This window comes from Oscarella lobularis, chromosome 12 (genome assembly GCF_947507565.1).
Source record: "Oscarella lobularis chromosome 12, ooOscLobu1.1, whole genome shotgun sequence".
NCBI lineage: Eukaryota > Metazoa > Porifera > Homoscleromorpha > Homosclerophorida > Oscarellidae > Oscarella > Oscarella lobularis.
The window spans coordinates 1,018,775-1,030,939 of record NC_089186.1 but is presented as its reverse complement, the minus strand read 5'-3'; the positions used below and the strand labels follow the sequence as shown (position 1 = coordinate 1,030,939).

The 12,165-nt window shown below is 43.5% G+C and overlaps 1 protein-coding gene and 1 long non-coding RNA gene across 2 annotated transcripts; both read left to right on the top strand.

The window, feature by feature from the left end:
- The first annotated feature begins 3,622 nt into the window (after window positions 1-3,622).
- LOC136193962 (death-associated protein kinase 1-like) lies at window positions 3,623-7,977 on the top strand. Its single transcript, XM_065982972.1, has 18 exons — window positions 3,623-3,682; window positions 3,849-3,977; window positions 4,033-4,161; window positions 4,221-4,319; window positions 4,370-4,474; window positions 4,530-4,631; window positions 4,682-4,780; window positions 4,832-4,936; window positions 4,996-5,106; window positions 5,161-5,262; window positions 5,313-5,420; window positions 5,477-5,539; window positions 5,587-6,216; window positions 6,268-6,462; window positions 6,508-7,416; window positions 7,470-7,503; window positions 7,553-7,850; window positions 7,944-7,977. Exons 1-18 carry the CDS (start codon window positions 3,629-3,631, stop codon window positions 7,975-7,977), a joined length of 3,306 nt encoding a protein of 1,101 aa, XP_065839044.1. The 5' UTR covers window positions 3,623-3,628.
- A 443-nt stretch (window positions 7,978-8,420) lies between these two features.
- Window positions 8,421-9,243, top strand: LOC136193647 (uncharacterized). The gene is made up of 3 exons (XR_010671402.1): window positions 8,421-8,580; window positions 8,640-8,794; window positions 8,845-9,243. It is a non-coding gene; the product is annotated as an uncharacterized lncRNA (long non-coding RNA).
- The last annotated feature ends 2,922 nt before the right edge of the window (window positions 9,244-12,165 follow it).

Sequence of the window (12,165 nt, the reverse complement as noted above, 5' to 3'; positions counted from 1 at the left end):
CAGCTCTCTCCGTTGAGTGGTATGGGAGTAAGCGCAGTTAGAAGAGGAGGAAGTCATGTGATCGGTCTTTCGAACACACCCATCGGCTTTGGAACAGCCTCTCTAACTCTGTTATCCGTCATCGCACAGAGACGTGCTATGCACCGTTGGAAAGCTTAAAGCCTCTTCTATTTAGATAAATTTACGCCATTGTCGTAGATTGTATTCTCGCTAGAGTACCGACGGGTAGCGTGATCTAGATTGGAACGCAAGTTTTTTCTTAGCCAAATGGTTCTACGCCTTCAAACGCCACCAAATCGTGCATGAAGTCTTCCTGTACTGCTATCTCTAGGATTCGACCGTTATGTAGCTATAAACTCCTGAAAGGGCCTTTTTCTATGAAATGGGCCGTTGAAGAGCATGTCAACCCGGAAGCACAAATTCTAACTAAGACAGTAATTTTCTTGTTTTCTTCAAAAAATGCAAAATCATGTTTTTCTGCTTTGGCTAGGTAGGAATATTGGAGGTTTTACGTACGGGGCATAGAGGTCTCACCAACATTTAAAATGTGACCAGGCTTGCTGTGAGTTCATTAGAATTCATCAATAAAGACACATAACAGGTCTTACAGGTTCTCTAAAGCATTTATCTTTGTAGCAGCTAGTCTTGGTTTTCACGGAGTTCTAGCAGTTTCTAGTATGTTACATCATAGACTCTCAAACTACCAAGTCTTGATGTTTTTGATCATATAACGTTATTTAGAGTGAAACTTTTTGAAGAAAATAAGTTCACGAACAAGCCTAGTCAAATTTTAAATTTTTGCGAGAAAACTTCAAAAATGATACTAAACCAAGAAAAAGAGATGTGATTTATAGGGAGTAAAAACGCAAATTACCGTTATAGCTCAATTTGTGCTACCGGATTGCTTTCTCACATCAACTGATCTTCAATGGCAAATTCCTTTCAGGAGTTTATAGCTATATAACGGTCGAATCCTAGAGATAGCAGTACAGGAAGACTTCATGCACGATTTGGTGGCGTTTGAAGGCGTAGAACCAGTTGGCTAAGAAAAACTTGCGTTCCAATCTAGATCACGCTACCCGTCGGTACTCTACCGGCGATATCTCAGCGAGAATACAATCTACGACAATGGCGTAAATTTATCTAAATAGAAGAGGCTTTAAGCTTTCCAACGGTGCATAGCACGTCTCTGTGCGATGACGGATAACAGAGTTAGAGAGGCTGTTCCAAAGCCGATGGGTGTGTTCGAAAGACCGATCACATGACTTCCTCCTCTTCTAACTGCGCTTACTCCCATACCACTCAACGGAGAGAGCTGCAATTTTACAGGAAGATTTGTGAGTTATTGTGCTACATTTTCGCTTTTAACCGTTTTTTATCCTAGTCTGTTTTAGGGTATAAACGCCTGTTCCAAACTTGATGCGTTCCAAACTAGATACGGGACTCTAGCGGTGTCCATGAACCGTTCTTTCCGCGGCAACGTTGTTTGTGTACTCGCCTTCTTGCACGTACGCGCAGCCGCAGTAAGAATCAAACGGTTTTGTACATATGCTCGAGCCCTTTTCGGCTAGCCTTCTTCAGAACGTTGCATAACAGCTCAACCAGAAGAGACGCATTGATGGCATTTACAGCAAATTGACTCAAAGAGTCTCAAGTGGTGCACGTGATGCCGCTCCATATGCAAAGCTACTGTGTACTTTGCTCATGTGGTCGGTACCGTGGCCACTTTTGATCAACGCCTCCAGACGATGATAACGTACGTCGGCTAAAGACGAAGTGAGGCGAGAGCGAAAGTACATGCATGCCACGGGTGTTGCATGGATGACGCGTTCTATGGTAGTTTGCCAACGTTAGTAGAGCAGACGATGCCTAAATATTACCTTGGATACGTCAGATAATTTTATGTCGAAGTGGTCTTGTAGAAAAGGTAATATAATGTGAAGCACATAGATAAAATCGAAGAACACGCGAATCCTCTGATAAGAGTCTCAAGAATTTAGATGCAAGATACAAGAAAAAATTCTACAATGCTAAATTGACATAGGAGACAGGTGTTTTAAGACGAATTCGATTGATCTCACGGTATTTTCACCGGAAGTACATTTACATGAGAATTATAAAGCACAGGGTTCTAGCGGGTTTACTAAATGAAATGGAGTCTGGAAATTTGAATCTCTCGATCTGTGTCTCGTGTCCATACTAATTTAATTTGTCCGTCCTAATCTAATTTTCCTCTCGCTTCCTTTTGTTTTCGTCCTTCGGTTACCTATGCAAGCTTCCATCTCATAATCTATCCACATTTATGCACTCTTCGTTTCCCTTCTCCGTATTTCCCACCGCGAAAGTCCCGTGAATGGATGTAACGATGGATGCAACGGATTGCTTAACTATATGCCCATTTGTTTCCTGTTTCCGCGGAAATTAAGGAAGCGATCCTTAAAAATGGGGGCGCATATGTCTCTGCTTCCACTAGTACTATTTGTTCCACGAACGTGAGAGAGGCAGCTGCAGCAATGGACAAGTCTTCAGTGCGTCTTCTACTGATCTTTGTTGAATTTTTTCGATAGTGGTGACTGCTCGTTCTAAGACGAATGCGTTTGCTTAGTTTTGCTCTCTGCAGTTACGATTGAGCGATTAATTTTTATACAATTATATAGTTGCACTCTTGATGAAGGCTCGTGCCCTATATAATAACAAATGGTTGGTGTCACATGCATGAACTTTCCTACGTTACGTGGGTGCTTCCAGCTAGGTGTATTAAGGCCCAGCTAGTTGTATTAAGGCGCGTTTCACGCCGGAGAAAGCGTTTGCTTTGACTTCGATGCAACTATCTGCCATTGCGTGTGTGCGTTTCGCATCGATTTTAGCGAGCGCGAGACGTACTTTGTGGGAGACTGAGTATATTCAAAGCAACTTTTGTACTCCTCCACCGCACGTTTATTTAGGAGTTAAGGGCAGGACACGGTTTCTGTATCAACGGTAGTATCTTTATCCTTTCTGTTTGTATGCACTGTGCTGTGCCGCAATGGTTTTCTTTGTGCAAACTGCTGAGTTATTTTTGTGATGCTCACATGGCCATGGTCCGATCGCCTCGCGAATCTGCGAAGGAGAGGGAGATGTGTATGCTAGTACAGTGGCGTAACCAGACAATTATTTTAGGGTGGCATACGCTAGGGGGTCTGGGGCGAAGCCCCCAGCCGCTTTAGGTATGTGGGCGTGGCAAATAAAAATTCATTTTGCTCAAATGTATCAGTACAAAGAAGCATTTGCATGCCTGTTAGAGCTACAACGTTATATAATAGCAGAAATGAAATTGCCTTTCAGATTATAACAGGCGAATAAATTTATTTCTCATTTATACTTTGAAAAATTTTTGAGTGGGCCTGGCCCACCCGGGCCAACACACTGGTTACGCTACTGTGCTAGTGTGAATATAGAACTGAACTGTATACAGTATAGTACTATATAAGTAGAGGGCTGTATTACTACGTCAAAATATGACAACGTAAATATTTATGACGTAATACTTTGTAATGCGTTCTATGCATGATGGCCTACATCGAGCTATCATTGTCTAGAAATAAAATCTAATTTACGAAGCGTAGCGCATGCGCACATTGTTTGTGTTATGAGGAAGTTCTCTTCGGCGAAAAAAGCAAAATTAGACTTGGTTCCGCTGCTTGTAAGGCGATGATGGTTTGATTAATGTAGTGCGATCGAACAGCAAGATCGTCACTTCTAAGATAACTCGAAGATTCGTTTTTGTCGCGAAAAGAACCCGTAGATCGAATTCACCGAAACGTTTTCGCTCTTCTAAAACTGTTACCAACATAGACGTGGTTTTGCAGGGGCAGAGAGGAAACTCGTCTGTTCGTTCTGCGATTGATCGATTGGCGAAGATTTTGGAGAAGAGAAATGACGCGGGCGATGAATTGCTTCGTTTTCTTTCTAGAGAGAAAGGATTTCGATCTGAGCAGGTATGGAATAGTTGCGTTTTTCATTGCTGCACACCATTGTATTCTCCTAATGTAGTGCGAATCTGACTTGTCGTTACTTCACTATTTGGCGGGAAGAGAGTTTGAGACGGCGAAGGAAGCCGATGATTGGCTCAGATTCGCGGTTGAGCAGAAGAATCAAAGCATTGAAAAAGAAGCAGGAGTTGTATGTCAATGACTACACGGTTTGGATTGGTAAATTAATTAATTAATGCTTGGATGCAGAGGAGATTCCGCCCACTTCACTGTGCGTGCGAGTGGGGTGATATTTTTGGCGTTGAATGGCTCGTCAGTCACCATGCAAATGTCAAAGCGAAAGACATCGTATGATTTGGAATTCGTTTCCAATAATTGAACTTCTCACTCTTTTTTAGCTGGGACGTACGCCATATACTCTTGCTTCTTTGAGTTCCGTTTACGCAAGAAAGAAAATGATCTATCTCGAAGAACATGGATACATTTTGTCATCCTCTGACCTTGTAACAGAATTCATATCATATCAACACTCTGACAAAAGTAACTTTTGGTTTATAGGTTTGGGCAGCTCAAAATCAATTTTCGTCATCTGAAGAAGTCGATAGGATTTTTCATCATCTCGTCTATGAAAAGGGATTGAGCATCAACGATATTGATTGGGTGATGCCGGGTGTGCTTTTGTTTGCTACGTGTGCAATGTGTGTTAATAGGAGCGCAACACTCCTCTGCATAGTGCCTGCTCAAGTGGAAGCATCTTTGTAGTGAAATGGCTCATAGAACACCGCGCTAATATCAATAGCGTCAAAAAGGTTAGAAGATTTCACTTCTAATAGTTTAATTAATTCTTATTTTATATTTAGTGGGACACGACGCCATTCATGGATGCATGTGAAAGTTCCATCAATCGTTCAGCGAAAGTTCGCTACTTGGATGAAAAAGGAGCTGACTGTCTAGCAAAAGATCACGTGAGATGTCATTTATTTGTTAAAACGTCAATGAACAAATAGCCGTCATTTTTATTCAGGATGGAAAGACGGCTTTGTTTTATTCCACCTGGACCTCAGAGTGTAATGATGACGAAGTGAAAGATGTTCTTCGATATCTTGTCATTGAGAAAGGCATTGATATCAATTCTGTTGAAAGGTCGCATTCTTACTTTCGCATTTTCGTTTGGCAATTCTATTTTTAGTTCGGAGGAACTCCCTTAATGTACGCATGTTATCATCATCCTTCTTTTGTCGTCATTCAGCTGCTACTTGAATTAGGAGCTGATGTTTCTGCCAGAGATAAGGTTAGTCAGGCTTCTCATTCCTCACTCTTTCTCTATTCAAATCTTTGTAGAATGAAAAAAATGCATTGCATATGGCTGTACAGAGCTATTCAAAGTTGGACAAGTCAATTATTGATCTATTGATTGAAAAGGGTTGTGACGTCACATGCCAAGACAAGGTGACGTGTTTATCCTCTATATTAAATATTAGAGAATTCGTTAGCGTGAATTTTAGAACGGAAAAACACCTTATGAGCTGGCTGATGGTGAAAGGAGAGCTTTCCTTCGACAACATTACGTACGTCATCATTTTGATCTAGTTCCCGTATGTAATTAGTATAATAGGACTTCGCCCGATTTTCCGTTTTGAACCAAGAAGAAATGGTTCGTCCAGATTCAATTAAATTTTGCGTTGTTGGCAGCGAAATGGCGGGAAAAACTACCCTTGTCAATTCTCTTCTTCTACTTGGTCTTCCTCCACCCAAAGAAGAAGATCGCACACCCGGTGTTGAAATCCATAATCGTTATATTGCGGGGGTAGGCAAAGGATCGATGTGGGATTTTGGTGCCCAGCCAACCTTTCACAGTGCACATGGCCTCTTCTTCCGGTCGTCGAGTACGATCTTCGCTCTCGTTCTTCGCTTTCGCGATGGGCAGCAGATGACGTCAGAAATCGTTCTTCTTGAGATCGGGCGCTATTGGTGTGCGTTTTTGAAGGCTGCGCTTCGCACGCTTTCGCCCAATCGGACGTCGCGTCTTCGTCTTTTCATCATTTTTAATTTGATTGATTCTGGAGAGGATGCTGGCATTGAAGTAAGTTTCCAGCTGAAACGAATAGCTGAAACTCTCCAAAATGAGTTTGACGACACCTTTGAAATTTTGCACGTGTTCGAAATGGATTGCAGTATATGGAGTTCACTTCGCATGAAGGACTTCCGACAAAAGCTGAGAGCGATTCATAAAAAGATGTTAGAGGTACTGTGTAGATTCACCTACTCGCCTAAATATTTATATTTTGGCACGCAGGAAGCCGATGAGGTGCCCAAGCTTTGTCACATCATTGAAGAGAAGATCTGTCTTCCTGACAAAGAAAGAAAGTCTCCATTGCGCAATTTTATGACGTCAGAATTATTTTTGAAGTGGGTTGTCGAAGACGTCGGCATCACTTTAAACGAAAACCAGAAAAAAGTCTCCGTTGAATATCTTGACTCGACTGGAGTAGTAAGTAATAAAACTCTTATAATTTCATTCTATATTGTCACATAGATTGTGAATCTGGGTCCTCAAATTTGTCTTCGACCGCAATGGTTGTGTCATAACGTTGTCGGTCCACTCCTCGCTCCGCCTTACTTTCCGTTTGGCATGCCGTCTCAAAAATCTGGCGAAGTGTCTTTGAAAGATATTGAGTTGGCTTTAAAAGCATTTGAGGATGACCTCAAGAAGAGGGGAACACCGTCTTCAAATACGGTGACGGTAGAAGAAGCGATTCAAGTTCTTCTTTGTCTAGATCTGTGCACTGAGGTGGAAAAGTCTCCTGAGAAGAAGTATCAGATTCCAGCTCTTCTTCAGCATTCGATTCGTCGTGACGCCTGGATTGAAGACGCGATGTTTGACGTGTATCGTGGTCAGAGATACGAGTGCTCTCTCTCCGTCGATATCATCTCGCCTTCTTCATTCGTCGTTTTTCAATCTCGTTGCTCTCGCATGAACAAGCCGACCAGACGTGAGGCGTGGAAAGACGGCGTCAAATTAGTGAGAATCGTCGACGACAAAGTGGTGGAAAGTCGCATTGAGCTAGGAATAAAGAAGAGTCACTGTTGCATCGATATCGTTCTTCGGTGGTCAAGCAAAAGAGCTTGCGAGGAAGTGGCGAAGGAGTTTATGACCGAAATTAAAGACATGATAATGCGAGCGTGCGACGAGAGGAGCCCGGGAGTTATTCTGAACTGGTTCTACTTGGACAGCAAGCATCTGAAACAGCTCGACGAAGATCCGGCAATCTATTCTATGGTCGACGTGGAAAAGAAGGTAAAGCAGCAGGCTTTCGATCACGTCTTGTTTTCGGTTCGTCCGGAGAACGGTCAGCATTCTGCCGTCCGCGACTTGTATATACCAAAAGAGAAAATCTCCTTATCTCCTCGTGCTGGTGAGATGAGGCAAGACAATCGCACAAAGGTAAGGTCATGAGGAATTTACCCTATATTGCCCTAGTTTTTTCCCTCTCTTAGGAGGACGCAGACTCACACGTTGCGGCCTTGTCTGGTATTGAACTGTGATCCTAAATTGTCTTTTCTAAAATTGTTTTTTTCAGTTACCAATACCTTTCCGGCGGATGAGGAATTCGTATCAGAGGATTTGATGAAGACGTGTGCAGCCTTCAAAGGATCAAAATGGGAAGATCTCGGTTGTCTTCTTGTCGGTCTTGAAAAAATTAAAGACATTCGCAAACCGTATGGAGGAAACTTAGTGCACATGCTCGAAGTGCTAGAGGCTTGGAACACGGAAAAACCGCGAACCGTAGGCCAGCTCCTCACGGCTTTTGAGGCGGTTGGTGTGAACAGATCTCTTATCAAAAAGAAATACGAAGAGCTTCGCGGAACTGTACTCAAGTAAGTGCAATTGAATTTTATAGGTATTTTTCTGATTGACGATTTTTCATTTTCATTCTTTCGTTATATTATCGTACTGTATATTACCCTTAGAGATCTCGAAATACCACGTGACCCCGATCAATAGGCATGAGCTAGGGAGTTCCTTCTTTGTGTAGAGTGCGATTCCGCCGTTTGTTTTATGCTTAGGAGCTATATGCTTAGGTCGTCTACTAAAGTGGTCAGTGCGGAAACAGTAGGCCTAGTGGTTTTATTAGCTCAAGACGAATCGGTGTAAAGACGAAGTGAAGGCTCGTCGGTTCTAAAAGGTGAGCCGGTATCTATGTTCTCCAAATGGCCTTGCAATTGAAGCAGTGAAGAACGAGAAATTTCGAATGGGGTCCCCATGACGGGAACGTTGGGTTGTACTCGATCGAACCGTTTCCGCCGATTTCTACGTCGCCTGAGTCGACGCCCGCGTCAATGTCGATTGAGCGGAAAATCATCGCCTCAAATTCGCGTAGCAACGATGAACGACGAAGTAAGATCGCTGGAGAGCCCCGCCCCCACAACTTAAGTTTCCTTAAAGGACAAAAACGAAGTTTTGCATACGCGAAGCGGTTCGTTTTGAACTTGGAACGGCGAAAATACGCCACGACGTCTTAATATCATATTTTAAGATTTGAATTCTGGGCGTTTTCACATCATGCATCCTAAACGTATTCAGAGTGGTAGTTTTCCTCAGATTGTCGTAAGAAACCTTACACACAAATATCAAATAATATTTGATTAATTGAATTTTTTATAAAGGCAATGCTGGACTGGGTCTCTCCACTCCAATAATCTTTTTGACGTTCTCTGTGAGTAGATTATGTTCTCGAGTTCATGTGGGCCCAGGTGGCGTTTACTTCATTATTGCTTACGTCTTGTATGGGAGGCCGACTTGAAGGCGTTCTGGGAACACCGTACGTATTCAGACAGGTAAAATAAAAATCATAATAAAATCTTAATATAGGAAGGAACAGTTGACTGTGTAGTGGACGAATTGCAAAGCGACAATCTGATCAGAGAGAACACGTCACCGGAGGTGCGTGGGGCAGGATGCACGTCGACCAAAACGTAGACAGGTACAGTAATTGATTTCAGAAATCATATCAAGGCGACTAGGATGACATGATAACAAAAAAATTCGAGGCAGAAGAACGAATCGTTTAACAAGAGCAAGCCCTCCGTCTACCTGGGGGAGGGATCTGGAGGAGGGATGTGACCCGGCCGTTGGAGTAGTGTAAAAGCTCTCTATCAATCGTAGTAGTCTTCCTTTTCCCCGTCGTCGCTCTATTAATCCCACGTTACTTTTTTGCTGTTTGCTCACGGCTGAGATGCTTTGATTTTTTTCCAGTGTTACACGCGTTTGTTATAGGAGGAGGGAGTACAGTGTAGAGAGTCCTTTCTCGTTGTGTTTCAGATCATCAAGTCTACCGAATAGACGAACATTGGATTTCATCAAATTGGAAGGGACGAGAAGCATTGGATTTCGCCTTGGTCACTCATGCGCTCTTCTCGAGACGAAAGAAATCAATTGAAGATAGAAGAGACTCAAGAGACAAATTTTTTTAGTCTGTTTTTCCAATTTCGCTACGTAGTAGTGACGCAGGCAAAAGGGTCCTGAGCATGACCCTTAGGGTACATGTTACATTGAAAACTGCTCCGGGGCCCTCTGTGCAGAGAATCTCGTTTGCATCATGTCGCATCGCGAACGCAGACGTTGCACGCACCTGATAGGTTTTATGATTTTTATTCAATAAAACCCGGACGTAAACCGGATATACTGAAAAAAATTGCGCATAGGTCCTTTTATTTTCGCTGTCCACCTGCACGGGTCGCAGGGGCCCCTACAGGCTTCGGTTGGGTGGGGGTCAACCTCACTACTCCCCCGTCGGAGTTAGAGCCTGTTTAGTCTCCCGGCTCGGACGCCTGGGACCGGCAGCGCTCGGATGTGAGTGCTGACGGCCTGGTTCCAGGGGGACCGCTATTGTAACCCACCGCGTCTTGCCCAAGTGGGGTGGCAGTTTACCACTCATGCCACTGGAGTAGGGGTTGTGCTCCCCTGCCTTCGTGCCACGTTTAACCTCTCGGGCTCAAGAGTTAGGCCGGTTTAGTTCAGTCACCTCGGAGCCCAGAGGTGAACGACCACATCGGGAAGCTTCACTGGGGTGCCTACAAAAAAGACAGTTAGAAACATGAGGATCCATACTTGGATGAAGAAGATTGCTTTGACGGGTCTGCTCTTAGATGGAAGGGATGAATTCCGTTATTCTGCGGAAGGATTCTCATTGAACCACCTTTGAGGACTGAATCAAAAGAAAACTCACTAGAAAAGAGTACTCACAATTGGGACAAAGGCCAACTAACCTTCTCAATACGGAGCTTATGGCCAGTCCGACACAGCGACCTGCCGGTGTGTTCCTACGAATCAATCTAGGCTTCTCTCTTGCAACCTAAACAAATAATTTTCTACTGCCAAGAGAGTCTGAGTGAGTACGGAGGCTCCTCAAGGTATCTAATAGTCTCTTCAACTCACTACAAGAAGAGATCACAAAGCTCCAAGTGGAGAAAGACCTACGTCAAATCAATAGATAAATAAACCCAGTTGTCCAATCGAAAATGCCAAATTTCTAAAAAATGTCTTACCACATTGCAAGAGCTGAGTCATGACGTCTCCATGGAGATTTCTCCACAAAGTAGGCGTGGCCTACATCCTTGAACTTCGAATCCAAGAGCGCAATGAAGAAATCAAGCCAAAATTCGCGAAAAAACCTACGATAAGAGTCTCCTTTCGCAGAAATCGTAAATATAAGCGCTTTTTTTCATCGCGTTATCGGCGAGCGCCGAGAAATGCGCTTACGACGCTTCGCTGTGAAGTCCGATGCAAGTCGCTTCGTCTTTTACAGCTACCAAAATCCTTTTGAAGGCGTTTGCCGTGCTGGATACGCGTCATTTGCGAGAAACGCGGGCCACATTTGCGAAAGGAAGCTCGCCGTGTCGGCTTCGCACTCCCGTTTGATTTAGAACTTTATAGTTTCGGTACAGGTCATTGACAGTCGTAATAACTCCCTTCTTTAGCGGATTCTGAACGAAAATCATGTCGCGTGCATACGACGGTAAACGAATGAATGACGACAGTCACGTGTTATGTCTACATGTACATTTAGCTACAGGGCCAAACTGGGAGAAACGGGAGTAACGCTGTATACCTCCACTCTTATATGGTGATAGCCTACAGTCGTGCATTTTTCACAGACTAAGGGCCTATGACTAAATCAATAAAAACTGAAAGAGGATCGGGGCTATAGCTACAGTTGCCCAAACTGAAAGTAAACGCTGTGTACACGTGCTGAGATATAGGATTAGAAGGCAAAAACCTATTTCGAATCCACAGAAGTCAAACCCGCAACCTTGGCTTGCCGCTAAAGAAACTCCGACTGAAGATTTCGAACGCTTTCCTGAAACTCCGACTGAAGATTTCGAATGCTTTCTTGAATCTCCAATTGATGCTCTTTGAAGCTCTTCTGAAAGCTTTCCCGGAGTTGCCGCAATCCCTCTAAAAATTCTCGAGCGGCGTCTCCCTCTGCTCGAGATGGCGTTGCGCTAGAATGGCTTCGAGACTTCAGTCCACTTCGCAACATCTCTTCCTCTTCACTATCATCGTCATCCGTCCTTGGCGCAGAACGCGGTCTCGATCCACTTTTCGCCGCGATGACTTCCTCTTGAAATTCTGACTGCTGTACCGGATTACAATGAGCAGATTTAGAAGTGCCGTTGTTGCCAGGATCCCCTGACCCGCTCTCGTAAGAAACTGTATTGGGATTCGATCCAAAAGCTACTGACTATAGACATAAAAATTGTACACAGGAATTATACACTGTTTAAACTGAACACTTAATAAAGTGTTAATTAACACTTAATTAAGAGCATGCACTTACGTTTAGCGTACTAATTTGTTTGTCTAAGTGCTTCCTCAGTTTGTTAAGATCTTTTCTTCGAACTCCTTCTTCTTCGGCTTTCTCGATTTTCTCTCGAAACTTCTCTCGAATGCCTTCGTGATTGGCGACATCTTCGTACACACATTTCGCAACGTCAGAAGAAGGCTAAAGAAAGATTGATATGATATGAAATACCCCATTGTGCAAGCCGTCCGTCTACAATACAACGCATTACTTTAAAAGAAGTGCAGCACACGTCTGAGGCAAGCAATGCCACGAAATGAAAAATATTGATTGGAATAGGAATCGGTGGAGATTTCCAGATGTTGCGAATAATGACGGCACGAGCGAAT